At 39.0% G+C, this 25986-nt stretch overlaps 2 protein-coding genes across 4 annotated transcripts in view; both read left to right on the top strand.

The window, feature by feature from the left end:
* LOC143106512 (tRNA (32-2'-O)-methyltransferase regulator THADA-like) overlaps positions 1-10294 on the top strand; it is a 47216-nt gene extending 36922 nt beyond the window's left edge. The window contains exons 9-14 of one of the 2 annotated variants that reach the window (XM_076270815.1): positions 185-266; positions 362-498; positions 5658-5855; positions 6147-6858; positions 6943-7095; positions 9233-10294. In XM_076270815.1, the coding sequence (XP_076126930.1) occupies positions 185-266; positions 362-498; positions 5658-5855; positions 6147-6858; positions 6943-7095; positions 9233-9351 (1401 nt within the window). In that variant the 3' untranslated portion in view covers positions 9352-10294. The remainder of the gene's footprint in view (positions 1-184; positions 267-361; positions 499-5657; positions 5856-6146; positions 6859-6942; positions 7096-9232) is intronic. The other variant, XM_076270816.1, reaches the window with a different exon arrangement.
* Positions 10295-10590: 296 nt separating this feature from the next.
* LOC143106511 (tRNA (32-2'-O)-methyltransferase regulator THADA-like) overlaps positions 10591-25986 on the top strand; it is a 33231-nt gene continuing 17835 nt past the window's right edge. The window contains exons 1-13 of one of the 2 annotated variants that reach the window (XM_076270812.1): positions 10591-10677; positions 11724-11884; positions 14435-14589; positions 15777-15935; positions 16271-16416; positions 19021-19158; positions 19268-19372; positions 19924-20124; positions 20588-20738; positions 21484-21733; positions 22411-22650; positions 24760-24964; positions 25056-25244. In XM_076270812.1, coding sequence (XP_076126927.1) covers positions 11862-11884; positions 14435-14589; positions 15777-15935; positions 16271-16416; positions 19021-19158; positions 19268-19372; positions 19924-20124; positions 20588-20738; positions 21484-21733; positions 22411-22650; positions 24760-24964; positions 25056-25244 — 1962 coding nt within the window. In that variant the 5' untranslated portion in view covers positions 10591-10677; positions 11724-11861. Of the gene's footprint in view, positions 10678-11679; positions 11885-14434; positions 14590-15776; positions 15936-16270; positions 16417-19020; positions 19159-19267; positions 19373-19923; positions 20125-20587; positions 20739-21483; positions 21734-22410; positions 22651-24759; positions 24965-25055; positions 25245-25986 lie in introns of those variants that run through there. The other variant, XM_076270813.1, reaches the window with a different exon arrangement.

The following is a 25986-nucleotide window of genomic DNA, read 5'->3' as shown; positions in this document are numbered from 1 at the left end:
GTTGTAAATATCAGATTTTTAAATTTATGACACACAATTTACATTATTTGTGTCATTGTGACTTTATTTTCACCAGCTTGTGTGCTGGGTCAGAAGTCTACACTACACACCTCCTCTTGCCATGGTTGTTTTTATGAGGTTTTCTTTGTGTGTGTGTATGCAAGTACATGTGTTTGTGTCCTAGACTTGCCTTCTCCTGGATATGTTCCCTGTTGTTTCTGCTATCTGTGAAGAGTCATTAGAAGATCATTACTATGCATTCCAAGGTATTTTTGTGTTAAAGTTCGTTCATTGTATTATCATTATTTGTACATTATTTTTATTGACCCATACGATGTGCTTAATGTTTTGTTGATTTTAGTGTTTACCCTTTGGCTAAAATGCCTAAAAGAGTGTCAGCCATCTATATTGGAGATGAGCAGTGTGCCACTGCTGGGACAAGACTCAAGTCTTCAGCACCAAGTCATTGAAATCATATGGAAAAATGCAGAGTCTCCAGTGAGTATGATTTTTTTTAATCCAGGGATTCCAGGAATTGATCCTCTGCTTTTTCAATTCAGTTAAATTCAAAATGTTTCACTGGTCCCAGAGCATCAATTTGTGAGATCTTGTAGAGAGATATAATACAAAATACACAAAATATGAAATGTATGAAAATTGATAAATCAAATGTTGTGAAGTGTGTGCATACTTGAGCAGTAAATAAATAAACATCCAACATGATATTGATAAAAGTCCAATGAGGTGTGAAGTAACATGTACAGCTAGTTCAATGAGCCTAATTAAGGCTCAAAGTTGGGTGGCATAAATAGACCAGGAGTGAGGCTAGTACCAAACAATGTATGGCTGTGATGCCAATTTAGGTGGATGGGGAGGAGGAGAATCTGAATATGTGAGGAAGAAGGGGCAGATAACTAGAATATGTGGAGGGTCAGAAGTGATTGAGAGTTGAGAAGCCAAAAGTTGCCAACTTGTATACATAGCCTACCCCAGAGCCATAGTCAAAGATCTTTCGTCTCCGTCTCAACTTATGTTTGATGCTGACATCATATTCAGTGGTCGTTCGGCATCATCTCAGAACACTGCGCGCTCAACAGAAGTGGCTGGCTTATGTTTTATTTTAGACTTGCTTCAAGGCATATCTTCAACGACTGGACAACCATCGTCGTCTTCATGGGCAAATGCAAGTGTTCTGATAGCTGGGTGAACGACCCAGTGTTTAAGGACTGGCTCAGGCCTGTAGTAGGGAATAACAGGCAGGCTTATTGTTGTGGTGTGTCAATCAATGTCAACTGGATGGGAGCTAACGCACTTCGGTCGCATATGCAATCCACTAAACATAAAAATGGAATGCGTGCTCGGAGAGAGCAGTTAATTCTACCACTCTCAGCTGTCTGTGCAGCTGCACCTCCACCACCACCGCCGCAAATTAGTGCCACGGTAGGCCTACTGGCCAATGCTACGGCTCCAGCAACGTCTGACCTCCGGGTGGCCATGGGCACCACACCAATACTGCGCGCGGAGGCTCTGTGGTGTCTGAACACTGCAGTTAACTCATTGAATGCCAAGCTATTTTCGGAAGCTTTGTCCTAGAGTGCCAGTAGGGATGTAACGGTATGAAAATGTAACCTCACGGTTATAGTGACCAAAATTATCACGGTTTTCGGTATTATCACGGTATTTTTAAAAGTGTGTTCAATATGTTCAGAAAGCACTGATAGGCCTACACAAGCTGAAATAGTTTCAAAAAGTGTCCCGTTCATGTTTAATTGGGTATGTGCTTATAGCTTAACTTACCCTAACATTATTTGGAGGTTGCTATTACTGTTATCTGGATCCAATGAGTGAGACCAGGCTTGGAATTTCACCATTCTGGGGGCAAGGCCACTTGGCCTTCAGTTGAGCATATTTGGTGGAGGGCACAAAGGCCACATGTTAGGGCACCAAGGCCAAAGTTAACTATACAGTAGTAGGCTATAAAAATGATCAAAGTTGTATAGCCTATTCACTGCAGTAGACCTGCATCACTGTATGAAACATTACAAAAACATGAAACATGACATATTACATAGAACTGCAAATTATCTGATCATCTAATATTTACAGATATCTAGGCTATATTTAACATTTATTTTATATTTGGCCTGTTATGAAATCATGGATTGAACAATTTAAGCACAGTTCAGCTTTAAGAAACTCAAATAGCCTAGATGCATGCTTAGCATTTTGTGATCTACTTTCACAAACTCTTAGTCAGCTGTCCTCTGATTTACCGATATCTAGGTGATATTTGTAACATTTATTTTGTATTTGGCCCGTTATGAAATCATGTGGAACAATTTAAACACATTGTAAAACTTAAAGCCCAAATTTGGAGACATCCATGCATGTCGAAATGTACTGCAAATTCAAAACTGGATTACTCTGGAACGGCTAACTGTACAGGTGACTGCTTTACATCTTTGTGTTCGGTAAGGTCTGCTGTTTATTCTGATATATGGTTTGTTATGTGTTAAACGAAAGGTTTGTGAAGTATTTCACCGAGAGGAATGGGTAGGGTGATGGACGCAAAACCTTCAGTAGAATTTATGATTAAATTGAATTATATTATTTACTTTTCTCGTGAACCGTTCACCATAGCAATTCACGGCTAACATCGTTTAAAAGCTGAGAAAAAGCTCTTTCATGTGATACTGATGTCTGCGTGATAAGTAGGCTAGTTCGCGAGTAGTTCAACTGAGAAGAATGGGTGAATTTAGACGCACATTCTTTCTTGCGCTGTCACTTTCTCCACTGCATAAAATACTAAATGAATTTGCGCTGTGAATATTTTGACAGGCCATAGGCTAAATAAAAATCGCTATTAGTAGGACGCAAAGCAGGATATAGAAAGAAGGGCACCAAGGCCACCGTGGCCTGTAAACCTCTGATTTTCAAAGGGACATCACGGCCAACGCAAGGGGCAACGACGTGGCCGCCGTGAAATTCCTACCCTGAGAAATAAATCTTTAGGCTACTGTGCTCTTCTGATAACGTGAGTGGAATGGATTTAATGTGGACGCGAAGATAAAAAAGAAAAACGCAGAGCGGCTAAATGATACAGTGCAAGTTTTGCGGTGAAAATGTTCCGCCTTTTAAAATCAGTTGTAGCCTAATCCAAATAGCAGTTAAAACCATCAATTGGACAACAGAATCAGTAGGGTACCAATTTTGCTTGATTGTACCAGGCCTACTGTATGTCAAAAGCAGGCTCGGATGAAGCTGGGAAGGATTAAACACACGGTTTCAACACCGTGGTAATCAACCGTGATAATTATGATATTTCAAAAGAAAACGGTAATTGTTATCGTCAACATTTTTATCACGGTTTATCATTATACCGGTAATCGTTACATCCCTAAGTGCCAGCAATCTAGACCATTGTTGATGATTTTTGTACAGCCACAGCATATTCTGTGTTATAGCTATGAACACATACAATGGCTCGTTTAAAAGGTGAGACTTTAAGCTCTCAGTGGGTGCAAACCGTGTATTTCTACACGCCTCTGTTCCTGAGAAATCCCAAGCTAAACAGTGGCTAGTTTTCATCAAAATCGCTGTTTTTTTTCTAGAAATGGAGATAAAACGTCTTTCATGAAATATTAAGTGTTGCCTGTAAACTTTCCGGGAAGTGATCAGCGAAACCTGGCGAGACTGCCACCAAAGACCCACGAAAATGGCCTGGTTTTGAGCTGACGTGCAAGCGTCACTGATTCGACCCAAAGCGGCAACCGAGTTATGATAAAATGTCCAGATAAAATGTCCAGATTGTGCGTTTTCATGAGTTTTCGATCGTCATATATTTCATTTCCATTCATCACAAAGTTGCCAAAATCACATATAAGGTGTTAGAGTGTCTAGTTTCGTAATAAAAAAAAAAAGCTAAAAACGTAATATTACGTTTTTGGCACTCAACGCATGGGAAGGAAAAACTTAATATTACGTTTTTGGCACTCAATGAGTTAAACACCACTCATTGAATTTCGGAGCTATTTAAAGAAATGTTTCCCGACTCTGACATCGCAAAGTCATTCACGTGTGGTAAAAACAAAACCGGGTACATCATCAGATTTGCCCACAAGTTCATATTAGGCCTATAGCACACGTGCAAACAATAGTTCACCAGTTCATGTAGTGGGTGCCAGTTTGTGAATCAGCAGTTCATAAGATGCCAGTTTGTAATGCATCAACTTGCAGTGAATGCCAGCCAGTGTGCTGGAACTATCCATTCTCTCCATTGCACATTTTATGTAGTTTGTTTTATTTTTATTTACTGAAAAAATATGTGCAATATGTTGTCAACATCAGTGAGTCTCTAAATCTATTCTTTTTTGTATGTTATATATGTCAAAATCTGTAAATAATAGAAAGGTCGCTGATTAACACTTGCAATTCAGTGTCGTGATGGTTTTTAAAAAAATCTGAAGGTAATAAAAAAGGTATTATAAAGTAGTAAATTTAACTTAAGGATTGATGTATATACCCTGTGGAGGGCGTAATCAATTAACTCATTGACTACTGACCAAGTGATTGGCCGTTTTAAGTTCCAAAACTGGCATGGAAAAGCGCTGTCATTTTTTTCCACGGACTCTTATGGGAGTGTCGCCACTCTCTTTTCTCTACCACTCTGGCCTACCCTAGGTCCTTGGCTACTCATAGCCTAAAAAAGTCATATTTCCGTGCTTCTGCAGCATTGTTTCATGTGTGACATCCTCAACCTGCATTATTATGTAGGCTATAACGACATCAAATTAGATCATGTAGCAATTAGATCATGTAGCAAGCAAGATCCGTAGAAGTCCAGTATTTTCGGTCAGGTTATTGAGTTGTTCTGTCATGTGGAATACTAATCATTTCTAAGAAAGGAAATAACAAATAATCATACAGTATAGGTTAGTGCAGCTGTAGCCACTTTGCCTGTTCCTGTTTGGTGCTGGAGAGAGCTCACTATTGGTTGTAATCACTTTGCCCGTTCCTGTTTGGTGCTGGAGAGAGCTCACTATTGTTTGTAACCACTTTGCCCGTTCCTGTTTGGTGCTGGAGAGAGCTTACTATTGTTTGTAATCACTTTGCCCGTTCCTGTTTGGTGCTGGAGAGAGCTCACTATTGGTTTTTATAAATTGCCCACGGCACTATTTGCATGAGACAAGACTAAAAGACTTGGATATGTCACGTTGGATATGTCGTTTTGCATTTTGCAGGCTTTGGTTGTTCTAGATCTGATGCCGCAAAACCGAACCAATTTTCAAACAATTTATGACACTGTGCCTCTCCTGGGAACAACCTCTTCCCTGTTTGCTGCCATGTAGTTTGTGTGTGGGAACTGGGAAGCGGTGAGCCAACTCTGAACTATCGGAGCCCAAGGGGAAGGCGTTAAAGAGGGGTGGAAGTTAAAGAGAAAACTGATTTTCATTCAAATTAATCAACCTGAAATTTGAATTGATCGATAAAATCGATTTATCGCCCAGCCCTAGTATCCACTGCTCAGATAGGGAGGAGAGAGTTCTAAGAGGAAGACAAATAATTTTGGACCAGAGTTTTACTGCATTTTGTAAGCAACTGCACTTAACTTCAGACATTAATGGTTAACTTGAAATGTTTTTCTTATGTATTTCCAGATTGAGGGGATCACAGACTCTGCTCGCAATGCTCTGTGTCTATTTCTGGAAATTTATGAATTGGATTGTCAGCATCATGGTGATGTAGAGAGGGTGCTCTACTTGGAAATGCTGCATCGTACTATTGAGTTGCCTTGGGAGACCAAAGCCAAGTACTTGTTCCTCTGTGTTCTCCTGCCATACTTTGGCTCTGAAGTGGTATGAACAGATCTATCTAAATGGAATGCATAGAAATGTCCTTATCATTTAAATAAAATCACATTAAATTGCTCAGTAACATACTGCATTCTATACATGGTTAGTTTATTCAGCAATAAGCAATAAGCCCTGTAAAGTCAGATTACAGTGATTATAGCACAACTAAGGCATTGTTAATTAGATTAGTTTTCATGGAAACCTGATCCCAAACCTTTGTCTAGTGGTTGTAAACATGACTAATCCAGCTAACAACTCCGTAGTCAAGATTACCTTTTTTTTTTATTTCAACAGGTTTTAAAAAGTTATAATGAGTTTCCTGCTCATCTCTTGAAATGCCTCTCCACCAATCAGCTTTCTTCATGTGCATCTGAGTTCTATAAATTACTCATTCAAGAGTTACGGAAAGAGTTATGCAAAAAGCAGACGTCACCACCTTCAGAATTTGAACTAGCCTCTATATGGAGTAAATATTGGCAAGCAACTCTCCTGGAGGCATTGACCTCAGATGTGAAACTCTTGCAGACCAATGCAGTCAGCCACCTTCTACCCTGGACTCTGCGTACATTTCCATCTGCTCCAATGATGCTGTTGGATTTTCTGGACCCCACTTCACAGGGGCATCTTAAAGCATGGACCTGTATAATGAGCACGCACAGAGCCACCTGCGGAGAGTCTTCTTGGATATCTGAGGAAAGCCATGCATTTAGGACTTTGCAAAATGCCCTGACTTGTCATGATGATGATGTTCGTTTGGCTGCTTTCAACGTGCTGTGCTGCAGTTCAAAATCCAAGGAAATGCCAAATGCACTGGAGTTCTCAGCAATGAGGAAATATATCCCTCTCAATCTGAATAGTGAGGCACCCCCTTTCCGGCAGCAGTTTTACTCTGCTGTGAAGAAGTTTCTCTGCAGAGTTAGAGACACTTGTTTAGCTAAAGTGCTGAAAACCAAGAGCAAGATGGGCTTTTCTCTAGAGGATGAGAACACACTCTGTAAAGGGGTTGGTGAGTGAGTCAATGTGTTAATTTATAAATTTTTTGTTTTCCTTTGAAGCTTGTATTGATCTATTGATTTGACTTATCTTTTAGAGTTTGTGGATTGGGTAGCAGAACTTGCCTTCCACTACTTAAATCCTGGAAGCAAGTACCAGAGAAAGAAGACTGTTTTGTTACTGTTGTCTGCAGTGTTAGAGACTTGCTCTGACACCTGGAGCCCTGAAAAGAAAAAAGGGCAGCCACCAGGTTTGTAAAATGAATATATCACTGGATGTCTCTGGAAGAAAGTCACTATGATTTTAAGCAATAGGCCCCGAGAGGCCCTAGGCTCCTCTTCACATCGTGCCTAACAATGCCCCTTAGCTGTTTTAAAATCACTGCAACCTACAGACTCGAGACTTATTGCTTTTCTAAAACGGTTACTACATATACCTGACAAGATTTCATAAAATAAAGGCACGTTAACGAGACATTTAATTATTTATTCATAGATAATAATTTTTCTCCAAGAAATATGTATTTCTTCTATCAGAAAGGTTGTCAAGCAAAGTCATGTTACAGCAATTCTAACTTTTGTATCAATTCGTGGTGGAGTAGTTATTAGTAATTTAGAATGAAATGTGGTCTACCTGAAGTGTTGTGCTGGGTTTTACAACGGCATTGAACATGATTCAGCCAATCATGATCAATGATCAAGGACCGGAGATATCCATTTTAGAATTTGTACTTAAAGCATCACTAGATTTGCTCTTGGGGTCCCTCTACAGTTGAGAAGCACAATAATAAATGAACTAAGTGTGCATCATTGCAACAAACTATAATCAACTCACAATATAGAGAGAATGCACTGACAGCAGTCTGTAGAAAGAGAACTCCAAATTCCTGTAAGTAGTCCATCTATTTGTACTGTACAGTCTATAGCATAGCAGCTCTTTTCCATTTATATTGTGGGGGAGTGTTCCTTCCCGAACAGCAACTTCCTAAGGCTATTTCACAAGCGATAACACCGGATTATAACAATCAATGATTTTAGAAACGTTTAAAACTATTCTTCCAAAATGTAAAATTGGTCTAGAAATGTAGATTATTCCCCTTTCTTTTTTGCTCCTGAACCAGTGATTGACTGGAATTATTTATGGTTTTATGAGAGCATTTAAGTAAATGGGATCTGATCCCATTGATCACTTTGTATGCAAAACATTAATGACTTGAATTTGATGCGGATAGCTAAGTGTAGATCAATGTGCAGGGGGTAACGTGCCTTTTTTGGTTGGCTGAAAACCATAAGTGCTGCCATGTTCTGAACAATCTGTACCGTTTCACTGCATAAGCCGAGAACCCCGTTAGATGAGTGTTACATTGGTCAAGGCGAGAGATAGTCATGGTCTATACCATGAGCTGGGTGGCGTATTGAGTTAGGAGTTAGATTATTTTATTGAATAGTACAAAACTGCACGACATGGAGACAGAGGCCACATGGTCAGAGAAGATCAGTAGGTCTCAGTCATGACACTAAACATGGGTTTCTCGCAACCATGGGTACTTTTGTGATACTGTCTGGAGTACAGGATAGTCTAACCTGCGTTAAATCATCTCCAGCACATTCTAGAGACTTTCAGTGGGTTTAAGGTCAGAAAATGGAAATTATTCCTGAATCACTGTTTTATAATTTCAGTCCAGTGAACCCTGGCATTGTCGTCCTGGAATATGCCTGTGTTGTCGGGGAAGAAAAAAAATGCATTGGTGGGATTACCTTGTCATTGAGATGGTCATTTGACTTTGTTTCATAGCTACATAACATTGCTGATCCTTACCAACGCAGGCAAACCCCTATCATAACACTGCCTTAAGAGGCTAGTACAGTGGGCACTATGCACAATAAATGCATTGCTTCACATACTTCCCTTCATGCCCAACACTCTGGAATAGGTTGTTTTGTGTGGCCACACATTTGTTAAATTCCAGTCTTATGAGTTCACGTTGCATTGTGAGTGAAGCATTAAAGGTGCCATGTGTAATGTCTGCCAAAAAATCAATTCATACTCCACATTCCATAAAAGATGGGGCAGTATACCTCCAGAAAGTGAGTTTGTCTACCCTAGAGTAACAACCGAGACACGTGTATTGCAGTTTGGCAGGCGGTTATGTTGCCCGCATACTGCCTCCCATGGCCGAAACTGGTATTATGACACTTGTCGGGCTGTGGCTAGTAATTTAGCATGCTAATTCAGGTTGATATCTCTTCAGCACTATACCTTGTCATTTTTTTAATGACATCATCGCCCTTTTTTCCTCTCATTCTTTTGATGCGTGTAGCTCATTTTTTGGATATTTTTACCTCAATTCTTACACATGGCACCTTTAACCCCTCATTATTTTCCAGCAAATATATCCAGTCTAATTACCTGGGCCAGGTCAAAGGGAAGATGGGACTTTTTTTCCAAGTCAAAACAACTGGCTGTCATCAGCTGTTTGGAGGACATGACAAATGAGTTAAGTTAATATCTGAGATTAATATCATGACAATGACTTGCATGCACACCATATTCCTGTATTAATTGGAGTAATGACAATATTTTGATTGCGTGTGAGTTTGGTAAACACCTTAACCCGATTGCCATAACCCGAATATGATCTTAACTAACAGCCTGCAAAAGACCCCCGGCATATACCTGTACTAACCACAATATTAGTATGGAGGTATATTTGGGGCAAAACTCCTAAGCACTTGTGGCAATAGATTTTGTACTTGTAGCCAAAAGTCACAAATGTGTATCCTTCGGTACACGTGAACACATGACAAATTAAAAACATCCTATGCTCACATTTGTGCTACTATCACCGCAGGATATCTGATATCGGTTGTCCGTTGAGTGCCCACCCCTATGCAGATATAGATACAAGGATATTAATAAGCCAGATATAATAACCAGATGATTAGTGTGATTTTGGTCTTACTACCATAATGCCATCCTTATACCAGAAGACTTTGCAAACATTTGGAAAAGATTTGTGAAAGACTACGGTCTCAGACCCTTTCACATTGAAAGACAAGTCATCGAGTTTTAGAGTCACAGACTATGATTTTGGAACGACTAGGGATCTTGCAGGGTCACTATTTACAAGACTGCATTTAGATTCCTTTAAATTATTTCCCATCGTGCACTAGATATCAACAGGAACTCAAACAATAGCCTACTCATATCAAAGTCATTGTTTCTGCAGCATTGTTTCATGTGTGGCATCCCTAACCGATATAGAGTTCTTCTGCCATGTGAAATAGCCGACTAATAATTTATGAGAAATTAAATAACAAATAATCATATATACCACAGCTATCACCTACTTTGCCCCTTCTTATTTGGTGTTGGTGAGAGGTCACTATGGTTTTTATATTGTTCACGTCACTATTTGCATGAGCCATGACTAAAAGACTTGTGATAATATCAAACATGTTTGATATTGACATAACGGCAAGACTAGAAAAAGACTGACTCGGACTGACTTAGAATCGCTAAGATTGGCACCTTAAATTAAACAATTTAGTTGACAGGAGCGCGCCGTGACTCTAGTAAAACTCCCATGATTTCATTCCGACTTTGGAAATTTAGTTGCCGACTGTGAAATCATTCAAAAATTGTATGGTGTAACGCTGACATTAGTTGCCCTGAATAAAATTTTTAAAAATCCCAACTATTTGCAATTTTCACTTCCTCCCCCAATGTCCTTCCTCCCGAAATCAAGCATTTTTGGCCGCACCAATCTCAAAAAAGGCCTGTGAAATCCTGGAAGGACTGGTTGGAAAGTTCTCCTTAACTGAATATTGATGTACGTCTACCCCTGTTCAATTTGCAAGTAGTTTTGGTTGGTTGCTCTAAAACGTGACATGGGGCAAAGAAAGATTTGAATATGATGAAGTGTTGAGACAACACAATATAAAGCTAGAGCAAGAATATTTCATTTTCATTAATTTGTAGACATGGGATGAAAATTATTGCGAGAAATGATGTGCATAGTTTATTCAGATCTCATGACGCTGCTGCTGCTACTACTACTACTACTACTGTACATCTCTAGTATATTCAAAATAAGCTGAATAACATCGAAATGGAAATATTCCCGTAATTCAACACTTTCAGAATATGGACCCTAATCAGAATATGGTGTGCATGTAAATGTAGTCAATGTTTTGTAAACCTAAACTTTTTTGAATGTTAACATAAGTCAGTCATTGGTAGTACCATTAGTGGAGATCCATACCAATTGTGTATTTTGGGTAAAAGTATTAGATTTCCTCTGGTGTTAAAACATACCATAAGGTTCATTTTCAGATATGGAGGTAAGCCAGAAATCACCTCTGAAGACTGGGGGAGTTTACCCCATATAGGGTTTCTAAGTTTACAATGCTACAATTGTACGTTGCTACATTATAGTAGCTATTACACATCATCACAGTTATACAACTATGAGAGGTCAACAACCTCTAATGAAGATATGACTAACATTGGTATTGGAATTGTAGAATGTTTATGTGCATACAGATGCATTACACTGGGTTTTTTCTATCCAATACACTATTCTTTGTGTAGCTGCAAAATAATAAAAATTAGGCCATTCTGAGGTCATTGACCTCTTTGAGGTGCTATCTAGTTTACTTCCACATCTGAAACCTTTTCAGGGCTAAGCTGCTTTACGACATTCAAACTAAATAATGAAGCATTGATTTCTGCTGCCCTATCTTCACACTTTTGCTAAATAAGCCAAATATGACTGATAAATATCACTGTTAATGTCATGGAGACGTATAAAACATTGCACAATGATTCCAGTTGTTGTCAGATATTGTGATTGTAAATCTTGTTTCCAATTAACAGATATGTGAACTGTCTGCTGAGTTGCTTGTCTTGTATTTTCCAAAACATTTTCCGGATGACGTGGTGCCCTTGATATTCAGCCGTGCTGAGCATTTTCTCCACAGTCCTCGAACCCAAGAGTCTCAAATAGGTGCCCTCATGATGAAGGTCCTTCTACAGAAGTAAGGGCTTTGCATATTATACACAACCTGTACAGCATGGTGTCACTGGAAAAAGTCACATTTCATGTTAAAATATTTTTATCCATCGACTTGGAATGGAATAGTGTCAAGGGGCCCTATCATGACAGTCGAAATATGCAGTATATATGCAGTAAGTTACTTTCACTATTGACTGGCAATGGGTTACCATCAAAAACATAGGCTGGAAAAAGCAACACTTACCCTAATATTGTTCAAATGACTCAATAAAACAACATTTATCCTGCAGAGGAGAGGAGTTGCTTATATCTCGTGACAGTGCGTCTTCAGCTGTGCTCCATACGTGTCTCTCGCCTCTCCCCTAATCACTTTGAACCGTCATTACCAATTTGCAAATGATGGTGAATAACTACTCATCATGAGATGTACTTCGTAATATCTTTATTATAGTGCATGAAAATGCACTATACTGTTCTTCCTAGGCTTCTTATTACAGTGCATGAAAATGCACTGTACTGTTCTTCTTAGGCAACTTCTTCTTCTTATTACAGTGCATGAAAATGCACTGTACTGTTCTTCCTAGGCAACAACTTATGTTTCTTATTACAGTGCATGAAAATGCACTGTCATGTTCTTCCTAGGCTTCTTATTACAGTGCATGAAAATGCACTGTACTGTTCTTCCTAGGCAACTTTTTCTTATTACAGTGCATGAAAATGCACTGTACTGTTCTTCCTAGGCAACTTCTTCTTGTTATTATTAGTCCGCTTACCACTTTTTCTAGACGCAATTTCTCTTGAACAGTTTAACTTAGAAACTTCATTCAAACTTTGTAACGTAGGTCTTCAAACAGATCGGGTTGCTATATCTTTTCAACTTTGAAACTTTTATACTTTTTAAACTATTAAAGAAAAACTTTTTAAAAATCCCCATAGACTTAACATTGCCGATTATGACATCATAATACAGCCATTAAGCAATTAGAATCCTATGGCAGGTGTTCAGGCCACCTGCATCAACTGCCAGTCTCAGGCTTTAAGCATACAAACTGGCCCTATTAAGACTACACATCCTGTTCAACTGCTTCCTCTGCCAAAAACTGTTTCAAAATAAAAGTCCTCACTACAATATTTCACTGTTAAACAATTTAACCCTTTAAACTACTGAACTTTTTAACTGTTCAGCCATTGTAACTGTTACTTGTCATCAACTATGACTCCTACCTACTGTAGCTAGTTAGCATGTTAGCAATGCTAACATTGTTAACATTTTTAGCAAAACTGTTAAAAATGATTAGGTTAACATAGTTAGCATGTTAGCATGCTAGTTAGTATAGTTAGCATAACTGCTAAATATGATTAGTGAAGTTAACTAAGTCACATGGTGAGCATAGTTAGCATGCTAGCATGTTAGCATAGTTAGCATAACTAATAAAAATGATTAGCTAGGTTAGCTAAGTCATATGGTTAGCATAGTTAACATTTTAACATTGTTAGCATGCTAGTTAGCATAGTAACTTGGTAAACATTATTATCTTTGTTAACATAGTTAGCATAACTACTAGCAAATATTGGAGCCATTCCAACTGTTAGTTATCGTCAACTATCTGCCTAAATAATTTAACCATTTCAATTACCAACCTATTTAACTGTTCAGTCATTCCAACTATATTAAACCTTATCTACCAAGCAAATAATTGAACCATATGAACTCATCATATTTTTGCATTTTCATGCACTGTATTTCCTTCAGGAAATGCTTTTCTAGTTCTAATTATGTTTCCCATTGTAATCGTGCAATTTGTAATGTTTTGCATGGACATGCGCTGGTGTGCATTCATGGACGATAGAAGGATGGTGCGTTGTGCACCCGCCAATATGACTGTTGACAATGTGCTCTTAAAATAACATATAAACAACTCGCCATAGACTTCTGACCAAGTGTACAATAGCGATTTTTAGACAATGCGCTAGGCCACTCCCTAGGTTGTTAATTGTCACACCCTTGGGCGCATTGTTTAAAAAATAAACGTGCAAAATAAGGAATTAAACTTTGTGCCGGCTGGAAAACGAGTTTTACGGCATGCGCCAGGGTGCAAAATACAGCCCAAGGTTAAAAATAATAATTGCAACATTTTTGTACTTAAAGGATAGCTTTTAAGTCTAAGCCTAGAAACCTGATTTACATTTACATTTAGATTTCATTAGATAAGTGTTTTTGCAGTGTAGGACACTACTTTTGAATATAAAAATCTTAAGTACTGATTCCAGTACTCTTGGTAGTGAACCTGGGTCAAACAAGTTTTACAGCCAGACAGAATATGTTTTCATAAGCCAACATCTGCATACAACTTGTAGCATTCCCCACCATGCAGTGACTGAGGTTCTGTGGAGTTGGGAGGTGGCTCCAACAATAAATGTAATAGAATTAGCATCCATAGCCCACAAGTAATATCTTTACTTTAAATTGCTTCAACCCCTTAGACTAATGTAAGAGTTGTTATAATTCTTTCTGTATGACATTTGTCGTTCAGTCAGGTCTCTTTCCTCTGCTCTTGGTTTGGGTCTGCAGGTCTGTGGATCTGTCACAAGCATGGCTAAACAGCAGAGTTAATGGAGATGTAAACATCACCTCGCTCTGCCAGTACCTCCTTCAGTTGATGCAGCAGCACTACTTTACAGCCAAGACTGATATGCTGATGGCTTCACAGACAGCACCCATACATGGTGAGAAAAATACACTGCACGACTGACATGTTTCACAGGAGACTTAATGTAGTGTTGCAGGCTTCAATGGAGATGCTTCAAATTAACATTTGATGATGTCATATGTTGCCAAACTTAATTGTGGTTCAGTTTCTTTGCATTACTTGTGGTAGAAAGTTGAGAAAAGTGGCAGCACAGGTGCCAACCAATCAAATAGAGTTTTTTTCCAATTTCCTGAGAGTTCTAAACTGGAAGAAATAAACTGAGATTGTGACACGCACATGTTATGCAATATGTTTGGCTTTAACAAAAAAAATACAGAGATATAAACACTGCACAATTTGAAAACCCTGTTGTTGTAGCCAAGAAGATGTCTGGGGTGATTTGCAAGACATCTGCCAGCCAACTATATAATGTTAGCACATTAGGAAACTTAGACTGCTTCCTAACTAAGCATTAAGGAATTCATTGGTTCTGTCAATCTCCTATTATGTATTGTTATACCACTCTTACGAATGCTACAGGAAGTTCAATTGACTTGATAAACCGTCCTGAGGCCCCATATTGTTATTCTTGAAAAGGTTGTCTTGATGCATCTTTCAGACATGTTGAAGGACCATGGCATCATGGAGAAGTTTCAGTCAGACTTTCATCCTATGCATAGCACTGAAACTGCCCTTATCAGATTCACTAATTACTCATTGATGGCAACTGTGCAACTCTGGCAACTCTGTTTAAGTGCTACTAGATCATTCTGGTCCTTTTTACACCACTGAGCATGCCATTTTAATCAGTAGACTAAAATAATGGGTTGGCTATGTCATTCATTTTTTAATGTAATTTTTAATGTCAAGTTGACATTTTTTAGGACACACCTACTTGCCGAAACAAGGAAAGAAACTTCCAATAATGACCCTTTATCTCCTTATCCCTTACATTGGTCACCATAGGTAAAGTTTTCTATGGATGTTATGACTTATTTATATATGATGCAATGTTTGACAATATTTTGTCAAAACAATTATTTTTCAAAATGTTTCGGTAACACTTAACTTTAGGTTTCTACATAAGAGTGACATGACACGGTCACACTCTAACACTAATCCTAACCCTAACTTGTCATGATAAAAAATTAATGACACTTGACTTAACCGTTATGTCATGAAATGTAGATACCTTCAAGTAAAGTGTAACCAATATTTCTTTAGGTGCAGTGAATGCTTTGCAGAGATGTTTGCTGGAGGTGCCGGGTGTCATGTATAATGAAATGGATGAGGGCATGTTTGCAAAAACCCTCAGCTTGATGGAGAACATGACAGTTCTCTTACTTGGTGTACTTTATGGGGACCAGGACACAGAAAGTAAAGGTAGATATATTGTATAATGTCAGTCTTTTGTTTTCTTTAAATTAATGCAAAATATTTAATCGAATAATACCTCATTTCCATGTTTAAACATTAATTGTAATACGTTTTTTTGTAATACGTTTTCTTTTATTAATCTATGTAATTAACTAAAGAAGTTTCATGGTTGTATCTTAGTTTTAAAAGTAACAAAGGTTATATCTGTTAGTCTTAAACCTTTACCCTGTATTTACCTGAAGTGTCTCTAAATTGACTAATTTAGTCAAATTAGCTCTTGGAAAGTAAATAATATATCTTAAAATTATGTTAAAAACTGACATTCATCTTTTCTTTTGTAGAAGTCCCTCCATCCTTTTGTGAAATGGGAAATGCAATCAGCTCTGTGATTGGTCATCAGTTAAGTTCAGATGATCATGAAGAGGAGCATGTCCTGCTTCCAGAGGAGCACAGTCTGGTGCTCACTTGTTGCTGGGTCTCACTAAAGGTGAGTAAGTAGCATACAGTTACCATTATTGTGCTTCAGGCCATTATGGGCAAAAGGGACACAGTTTTCTAGCCGTCTGTATGTGTGTGTATGGTTTGGTCTGTTATGGCACAGTGTTCGCACAATTTCTCCCAAGCAAGTTGAAGCTTCTACCTCAGATTTGGCAGAGTTAACTACTAAAGCTAGCTGAACTGAGTACATACACAAGGTCACATCCAGGCAAGATCCAGGTGATAACACAAGAGCAATATGTATCGTATGAATGTATGTACGTGATTGACACTTTTAATGTAGTGAGCTAAGCTACCCTATATAATATTAAATTATGCTTTAATACAAAATCTTCCTCAAGAGCAAGTGTAAAAAGCTAAATTACATATATTTTGCATAAAGTTTATTGCATCAGAAGCTACTTTATTTATTTGCATTTGTTTGTAAATTACAAAGTGAACCAGCTTGAAGACAAATGCTATTTCAATGACCTGGCTAGCATAACTCAGTCAAACAGACATAGAGTAACCTTTAGTTACCTTTATTTGCACAGGTAAAACATACTGTATGTTCAATAAAAAAAACTATTACCCTTAATTGTTACTCTCACAACTCCAAAATCAAATAGGGGAACAAGGCTCCAGATAATAATAACTAAGGCAGGTACTGAGAGTGTGTGGATGGATATGGGTATGCTCAATTTAGATTTGGGAATTTGTTAAGTTTGCAGGATAAACTGCAGGTTAACTCAAAACTCAGCAACTAAATTTAAAATACATTAGCAAAGGAATACAATGCTCTAAACTGTAGGCTAACAGCACAGGTAGGCAAGTAGACACAACTAAAGGACAGGTAAACACACAGTGTGCATTTGCACACGCAAATCTTGCCAGAGCCTTAAATCATTAAACTGTACTGCATTTGTGTCTTCACTGTCGCCTGTAAAAGCTTCACCTTCTCACAAGTTAAAATTAATACAACCAATTTTGACAGCTTATTTTATTGACATTACTCTAGCAGACCACCAACATCTTTTTTGACACAAAAATATTATTGCTTCAGCTCTGCCATGGAAAATTATTTTGCCTTACAAATTTACACCGAATAGAGTATGTTTCCCAGACAATGTAGTGAACAAGGACCCATGCCCGTCTCTTCTCAGTTTTCATTGGACAAACGCGTCATATTTGCCAGATTCATTGAATAGAGCTTAACTTGCATGGTCGGCCAGAAGAAAGCTCTGCTGTGAATGTAACCCGTGTTGTGTTGCATGCTAGCAATCGAGCTAAAAGCACAGGCTGCTAGCTCTCTCACTAGCACCACTCTTAAGGCTTTGGGAGAGTAGAGTAGGGCCTGGCTGCGGAACACAAGATCCAAGGGCTGGAGCTGATTCTAAATCCAACTCCTCCCACTATATCCGCAATTGCGCCCTACTGTACATTGACGTGATCCCGTAGGTGGCGGTAATGCATCGAAGGGTGCCTAATCTGCTAATAAACGCTCACCAGAAGAAGAGGAAGAAAAAAAAGAAACCAGGAACGTATCCCTTTCTATGATCGCTAGCGGTAGAAGTTGGGGAAGAAGTCATGGCAACAGATATCCTGAGCTGGGCAGCCTCACATTCAGGCTGATCTGACCAAAATCCAGATCCACCTCTGGATCTTGTGTTCAGGCTGATCTGACTCGGCCCACTGGACCGAGATCCAGCTCCACCCCTTGGATCTTGTGTTCTGCAGAGATACCTACTTACATTGGTAGAGCAGTTTACTATAGGTAACAGTAACCAGGGTTCTAAATTAACTTTTTTGACCACCAGCCAATGTGGCTGATAACTTTCTAAAGTTACTAGCCAATCAGAATTTCTATTAGCCAATTTTTTTCCGGTGAAAATAAGAGAATTATGAGTTTATGAGATGAGTGTCACTGAATGCATTTGGTCATTGTATTAACATTGTTGGCATGAATACATACCACAAAATATACACAGAAAGTGCACTTCACTTCATTTCATGTTTGGGATCTCTATCTATCTATTTCTCTGTCGATATTCTCATCCCCTGCTTCATTCCTATTCTCGCCCCCCATCAGTCTGTACCAACCACTGCCACATTTAGTTTAATCTTAACTTAATAAAAAGGAGATATCAATTATCATCAACAATGACAAGCCAGCTACGGCACAGTGGTCATGGGAAATGTAGGAAGTACTGCCGGGGGATATATGACCGAAAACAGAGCCTTATGTATCATGCATGTAATGCCTCATGCATCACCGGCCAAACTGGCTAGTAAGTTTTTATTAACACCCGCCAAAATTAATTTTAACCCGCATTTGGCGGGTTGGCGGGTGTTAATTTAGAACCCTGACAGTAACAATAAAAACAATAGCTTTCTACAGGTTCTTTATTGTTATTGAAGTAAACAGATACAGACCTTTCTGTGGGGAACCTGCCATGTTGTCAGATAAGACTTTTAACCTGCTGAAATCAGTCTGATGTGCATGATTGCCCTGTATGAATGCATTTCATATTTGATGATTTGTGTAGATTTTGTTGTTGTTTGTTGATTCCTTTGCAACCCACAGTTTGACCAGGAATAGGGTTTTTTTGTTCAGGAAATTGGAATATTTATGGGCTCCTTGATTGAGATGATGGCTGATGAGTCGAATAAGATGGAACATTTAGTCACTGCAGGTGATATGAAAAGGATGTCTAAACTGTTCAAAGACATCATCTTGAAATGTCGACACTGGGTGAGCCCACTTTGTTTAGAGTGAATGATTTCACTGTAACATCCTAGTCTTTTTTCTTCAGTACATCAATGATTTTCTGAATACACTCAGATTCTTGTTTAACTTATAGGGAGCAGTAGAAGGTTGCTGTCGTGGATTCACCAAGTTTTGCAGCACTCTGCTGGTCAGTGCTGACCGAGAGATCCGAGACATCCCTGCACAGTTGCTTAAAGAAGTAAGTAGTGTTGGGATGGTTACTTTATAAAGTTTCCTCTTTTAAGTCCCTCATCAAAACTGATCTATAGGAAAACCTATCCTAGTTTTAATATTGGTAATCTCTAAAAAAATGTATTGATTTTATTTTACAATAATAATAATAATAATAATAATAATAATAAGCTTTATTTGTATAGCACCTTTCATACACATAATGCAGCTTTACATTTGGAACATTTAACACTATAATAGAGAAGAAAATAATATTAACAATAATGATACATTTTGAGGCTAACGCAGCAAGTTGTTGCGGTAGTATTGTATAGGCTCTGCTAACAAATGCTTATAATTCTATTGTTTTATTTGTTTTCTTTAAACCTATGTGTTTTTTGGCCTTATATTGTATTGCTTTATACATTTGGTTTTGAAAATGTATTACTTTTATGGTCTGTTTGATTTTGCTGCCTTTGTAAAGCACTATATATGAAAAGTGCTATATAAATAAATATGACTATTATGATGATGGTGATTATTATTATTATTATTATCAATTATGATTTCTTATACCAGGGTCTCCAACTTCTCCAGTCTCCCCGCGGCACCTCAGTGACTCGTAGAGCTGCAGGTCTCCCAATGCTTTTCCTCTGTGTGGTTTCAGCAGCAGAAACCAATCAGAGCAGGTCTTTGCTCTCTCTCAGTATTAACACCCTTCTGGAGGTGGCAAATAGACCTCTGCCAGACAACTGGGACCAGACAGTTGATCTACCACAGGTTGTATTGTGTATTTTTCTGTGATGTTCCATTTTATGCAAGAGCACATGGTAGTGAGCCTAGTATGAGTATCAACTTAAAGTAGTTGAAATATACATATTGTAGCAGAACTTCAGTACTATGTGAAAGATTTTTTGGGAACTCTCCTTTTACAGTTTCCTAATATGTTAGTAATTAACTAGTGAACACATGGTAAATCCAAGTATATTATTGGGTAATTATTACCACAAACAACATAAAGATAAATACAGAGAAACTACATGTGAGATACAGAAGGTCCTTCTAAGAATGACTTGCTGGACTGTTGTTTTTAATTGGTTCATCTGAGTTGTTTTAATCTGTGCATACAAAAATGTGCTATATAAATTGACTTCATATATTTCATTGATCCAAAATATTAAGACAAACAGCTCAGTGTAACATTACTTAACTATAGCTTGTAATGTACTGTATCTTTTTGTAGGTGTGTGCAGTTCATTCTCTGAATGCTTTAGTTCGTGGATCTGGTCTCGCTGTTGCCATTCTTAAGTATTGTACAGTCATGGCCACCCTTGCTCTTACACTTCTCAATTCCCGCTGCTGGGCTGTGAGAAATGCAGCATTGCAGCTTTATAGTAAGTGATGAATTCACTTCTTCAAGTGGCCAGAAATTATTGTTAATTCCAGCCATACACATCTCTCCTTCCAGATGATATACTTTGGATAGAAATTCTGACTTTTTCACTGTATTTTGTGTATGTGTGCATGCGTGCGTGTGTGTGTGTGTGTGTCTGTGCGTGTGGATGTGTGTGTGTGCATATGTGTGTGTCTGCCTGTGCGTGTGTGTGTGTGTGTGTGTGTGTGTGTGTGTGTGTGTGTGTGTGTGTGCGCGCATGCGTGTGTGTGCGTGCACATGTGTGTTTATATATGTGTGTGTGTGAGAGAGAGAGAGTGTGTGTGTGAGACAGTCCTGCCTTGATGCTCCTCTCCTCATCATTCTCTACCAGCAACCCTTTGCTCAACACCACCATCTACAGGCCGATGGATGTATAGTCACTAAATGTACACATAAATTCATTTATTTTTTATGCCCCCATGGATGAAATTCCATGAAACTTTGCATACCCCCAGGGGATGTCAGGTTAATCCTACACATGGAATTCGATGCAGTTCAGAACATCTCAACTGAAGATAGGGGCAAATAAAGCAGTATAATATTGCATTTTCATGATACTGAACTGATGCATGCTGTTCAACACAAATTTGGACTCTAAACAAGTGTTTGTTTTATGAAAAAAAAGGCTTTTCTAAGTGACCCGAAACTTTTGAATGATGGTCTACAGTATATAGACAGAGATTATCAACCTGTTGTGTTGGCAGGTTCGTTGTGCACACGGATGCTTGGCCAGAGTCCCGGAGGTGATCATGCCACTGCCCAGTGTGGCATGAGCGCGCTGACCTTCTTCACTCACTACCCATCACTACTGCCCTTCCTTCTCGGTGAACTAAGAAATGCAGCCATAGATCTTCATCATTCATCTCAACAAAGACGGCTTTGTGTTCACCCCTCTCTGTATCCTGTGCTAACCCTCCTTGCCAAACTTCAGCCTGGTATTCAACCTGAAACAAGGTGCATTGACCGTGACGACTGATGACTGAGTGAGTGACGAGTGACTGAGTGACGACTGATGAGTGACGACTGAGTGACGACTGGTCACACTGACACAATGGGTCATTGCTTGACTACTTATCTTAGCTAAGTAAGGGGGAGCTAGCTGTTTAACTATGATGTCTCATAGCAACAGCATATTGTATACACAATCAATTTCTAACTTGTGTTTTTTTTCCACACTCATCATTTTGGAATACTCACATCTTGGAGGTGAACAAAGTGTGTCAGTGCGATCGCTTCCTAATACTGCTTTATATAGGATGTGTTATTAACCATTTTGGTCATCAGGGAAAATGAATTAAACATTAAAGACAAATATCCGACAAACCCCCATCATGCCCCATTATAAATAAAACATTAAAGATGGACGGGGTGGTAATCGGGAGGGTCGGGAGAATTACTCGGAGGACCTCACTTTAAAATTCCAGACATCCAAAAGTGTGTCCATGAGATCAGCTCGGAAAACAAATAGACTGATTATAACTCAGCAAACGTTATAATGTGTCTGATTTCAAAATTACTGTTACAGCTAAAATAACTTTGAGAAGTGGAGCGAGTGCACATCTTTGGGATGAACCGGTGACTTTTGTTGGACATTGTCTCATGTTATTCCTGTGGTGTTTTTTTTTCCTTAGAGAACTGTCAGAGGCTGTGACACCATTGCTCCAATTAGCCTCCAGTCCTGTGTACAGCGTCAGAGTGATGGCTTCCAAAGCAATGGTGGCCATGATGCCTTCCTCAAAATATCCTGCTTTCCTCTGCAAGATGGTTGAAGAGTTACCAAGATCCACCGAGGAGCCCTACTCTCACAACTATTTGCATGGTCAACTCCTACAGATCAGAGCTATTCTAACTCAAGTTATGCAGACTGATAAGTAAGTATGAAAGTATAATGACTAGGTATGGTTAGTTAGGATTTTATTGATATCAATATTGATACTGCTTATTGATCCTGGTTTTTATCAATACTTCTCCATATAAATAAAGGAGGACACTTTTGTCTAAAAGTGATGAGAAATAAATTATGTTAACCCTCAGAACTCCAGCGGCACGCCGGCGTGCCACTGATGCACCCTTGGGAAATGACTACGGTAACTTTAACAGACTTACCCTCGTTATCCAGAGGTGCCAGGGGAGGGTTCAGGGATGGGTTTTCCGATTATTAAAAAGAAACAACGTTATCGTCATTTTAAAAACATGTAATTTTTACCGCGACCAGAATGTTTCAAAGACGTTGCGAAAATATAATAACGGGACAAACTCCCAAAACATCGTTTTATCATTATTTTTGGGAAGCAAACTGAAATGACCATGGGACGTTTGTATGGAAGTCATTTCCTGTCCAGGGATTAACTAGATCAGCAACAGCGGCATCTATCCATAGACCGTAATCCACCCATTAACTTGCATTATAGAAAGTAGTCTCAACATGACTTTGAGGAGGGATATCTCTCTGACTATAATAGTTGTAGTAAAAATGTCAATGGTATTTATTTCAAAATAAGTGTGTATGATATCAAAATAAGTGTGTGTTATTTCAAAATAAGTGTGTGTATAAATCGGTAACGCCTGAAGCCTCAGATGTCTGGTCAGCTCCACCACCACCAGAGAAAAAAAAGTGTCGGGTGTATCTGTCCGAATCAGTGACATTGGAAGTGGAGGTGCGGGGGATACAGCCGCACCAAGACACTTGTCATTTTCCGCGTAGACAGACCCCTGGCCTCCTCAATCAACGAGGAGATTGCTGGTCCGTGGATAATTTACGGCACAATTGAATGGTATAATTTGCTCAACTTGACTAATTAAGAAGCGATAATATTATATTTGACCGGATATCATCAAAATGTCCGGAAAAGGAAACCTCTGACCGGCACCATTTTCAAGCGTAAACTCTGCCCCTAATAATAATAATAATGCTTGGACCCCTAATAAAAAGGGTAAACATAAAAAGACTATAATAAACTGTGTATAAAAAACAAATGGAGGTCAGACCCAGTGACATAACATGCAAGACAATTAGCTAAACAATTAAAGTTTTTTTAAGTTTACTGAATGGGTTCACTTTGGGGTAGATACTGAAGGTCAGGCTGCTAACGCCCTCTGCATGTCTCTGGAATGGACCTGGAGGGAGGACATAATGTATTAAAGAATTATTGTAGCAGTGGATTGTGGACAGTCAACAGAATAATGAGAGAACTGAAAAAAGTGTCTGTCTAAAACACCCCCCCCCCAGACACACACACACAGGTACGCACACACTCACAAACACGCACGCATGCACACACACATAAGCACACACGCACATAAAGACACGCACACACATACACACACAGTAGATATGCAGGCATACATACGCACGCACATGCACACACAGACACGTACACACAGTCACAAGCACACACATACACACATAAACACAAATACGGACGCATGCACAAACACACCCACACGCGCACACACACACACACACATAAACACACGCAAACACGCACACACACACATAAAAACACACACATGCAGGCAAGCAGGCACACGCGCACACACACATAAACACACACACACACACCATTACCCCCACTCACAAGCGAACACACACATGCAGGCAAGCAGACACACACACACACACACACATACACACACACCATTACCCCCACACACACACTCACAAGCAAAAACACACACAGAGAAGCACACATATGCACAAAAGAAAACATACACATGCACACTCTCATTTACATACACAAAAGCAAGAATAGAGGATGGAGAAGGAGATGGAGATAAATTGACAAGCGTGATTTATTTTTGCAGAGAGAATGTGCAGGACTGAGCAGCGGTCATATTTTTGTGGTACATCTATCCATCTAACAATCTACAGTTAAGATCGCATTCTGATTTGACAAAAAAGTATTGTCAGTAAAATATGATCGTGTGGTCTTTTTATGTTTAAAATCTTTTTACATGGTTGTTCTTCGTGTTTATTGCAGGGCTGCCTTAAATTCACACAGTCTTATTGTGGAAGTGCTGGAGTCCAAGATGTGGCTTGTGACAACAACACAGCAGTGCCTCATGATCAGAGGGTTATATTTGGATGTGATCAGTCTTGTCAGGAACAGCTGCTCTAAGGACTTCCTGCACCAGTTGTGTGCACTGCTTCTGTCAGAGCTTCATACCTCATCACACCATTTGCAAGTGCGCACTATCCATATGCTAATAAACTGACATTTGCATCAATTTCAGTCACTGTTTGTGTGCCAAAATCAAATGTTTTGTTCACATACAGGTTGGCTCAGACTCCTTTTACGGTGTGGCCCTTCACTTCCTGTGTAAAGATCGAAGTTGGATGTGTCTGGTATGGCAGAATTTCTCCCGTTGGAATGCTGTTTTTAAACTGTCATTGCTCAGATGGGCATCAGAGACATGTGGTTCAAGCATGACCAATATGCCACATCTGCTAGAAAAAATACTCCAGGTATGTTGGCTAATCATATCTCTTACTAATTGTAGATACATCAGTGCAGCAGTGAAACTAGTCCTCAAAATGAACTTAAATGGGTGCTCAATGGTATGTACAGGGCATTGTTGTGAAAGTGAAAAGCTTTGTGTTCGTAGGCATTTGATAAGGGATGTCATGGGTAAAGAGCGCCTGCAGGAATAAATGTTATGCCACGCAGACTACGCACAGCCATCTAGTCTATCTATGCATAGGTTATGGTAGGCATCCTCTGCCGTTTGTCCAATTGTAGGTTCGCACATTGGTCAGCTTAAAGGACATACTGTATAGTAATTTAACGGCAGACAATATTAGCCTACATTAATATGGGCAACTTTACACAGCCATGAACAAAATAAAAGTTACCTTAGTTCGCTGTGTGTGTGACTTTAAACAGTGTAAGCTTTGACATACAGTAGGGCTGAGCGATATGTCCTTAAAAAAAAAAAACTATTTACGATTTTAATCTACCCCCCTACCCCACCCCATCCCCCCATATGAACTACAAATGACAAACAAACTGTTCTGTTTTGTTTTAATTTTCCCTCTGGAATTTTAGCCTATCTACAGTTTGGTATTAGGCCTAATAATCCTTTGGTAGTACCAGACAAGTTGGATGGGGGATATAGTGCAGATATTAGGCCTACTCTTGCATTTACTCATGGTGCTCATATGTTTGCTGCCCATCAGCTACTGGATAAAGTTTAGAAACATTGGACAT

Source organism: Alosa pseudoharengus, unplaced genomic scaffold (assembly GCF_046254945.1).
Source record: "Alosa pseudoharengus isolate Yale_2024_CS ecotype anadromous, Long Island Sound unplaced genomic scaffold, YU_APseudo_1.1 YU_APseudo_1.1_scf_6, whole genome shotgun sequence".
NCBI lineage: Eukaryota > Metazoa > Chordata > Actinopteri > Clupeiformes > Clupeidae > Alosa > Alosa pseudoharengus.
This window is presented reverse-complemented; position numbering and strand designations above follow the sequence as displayed.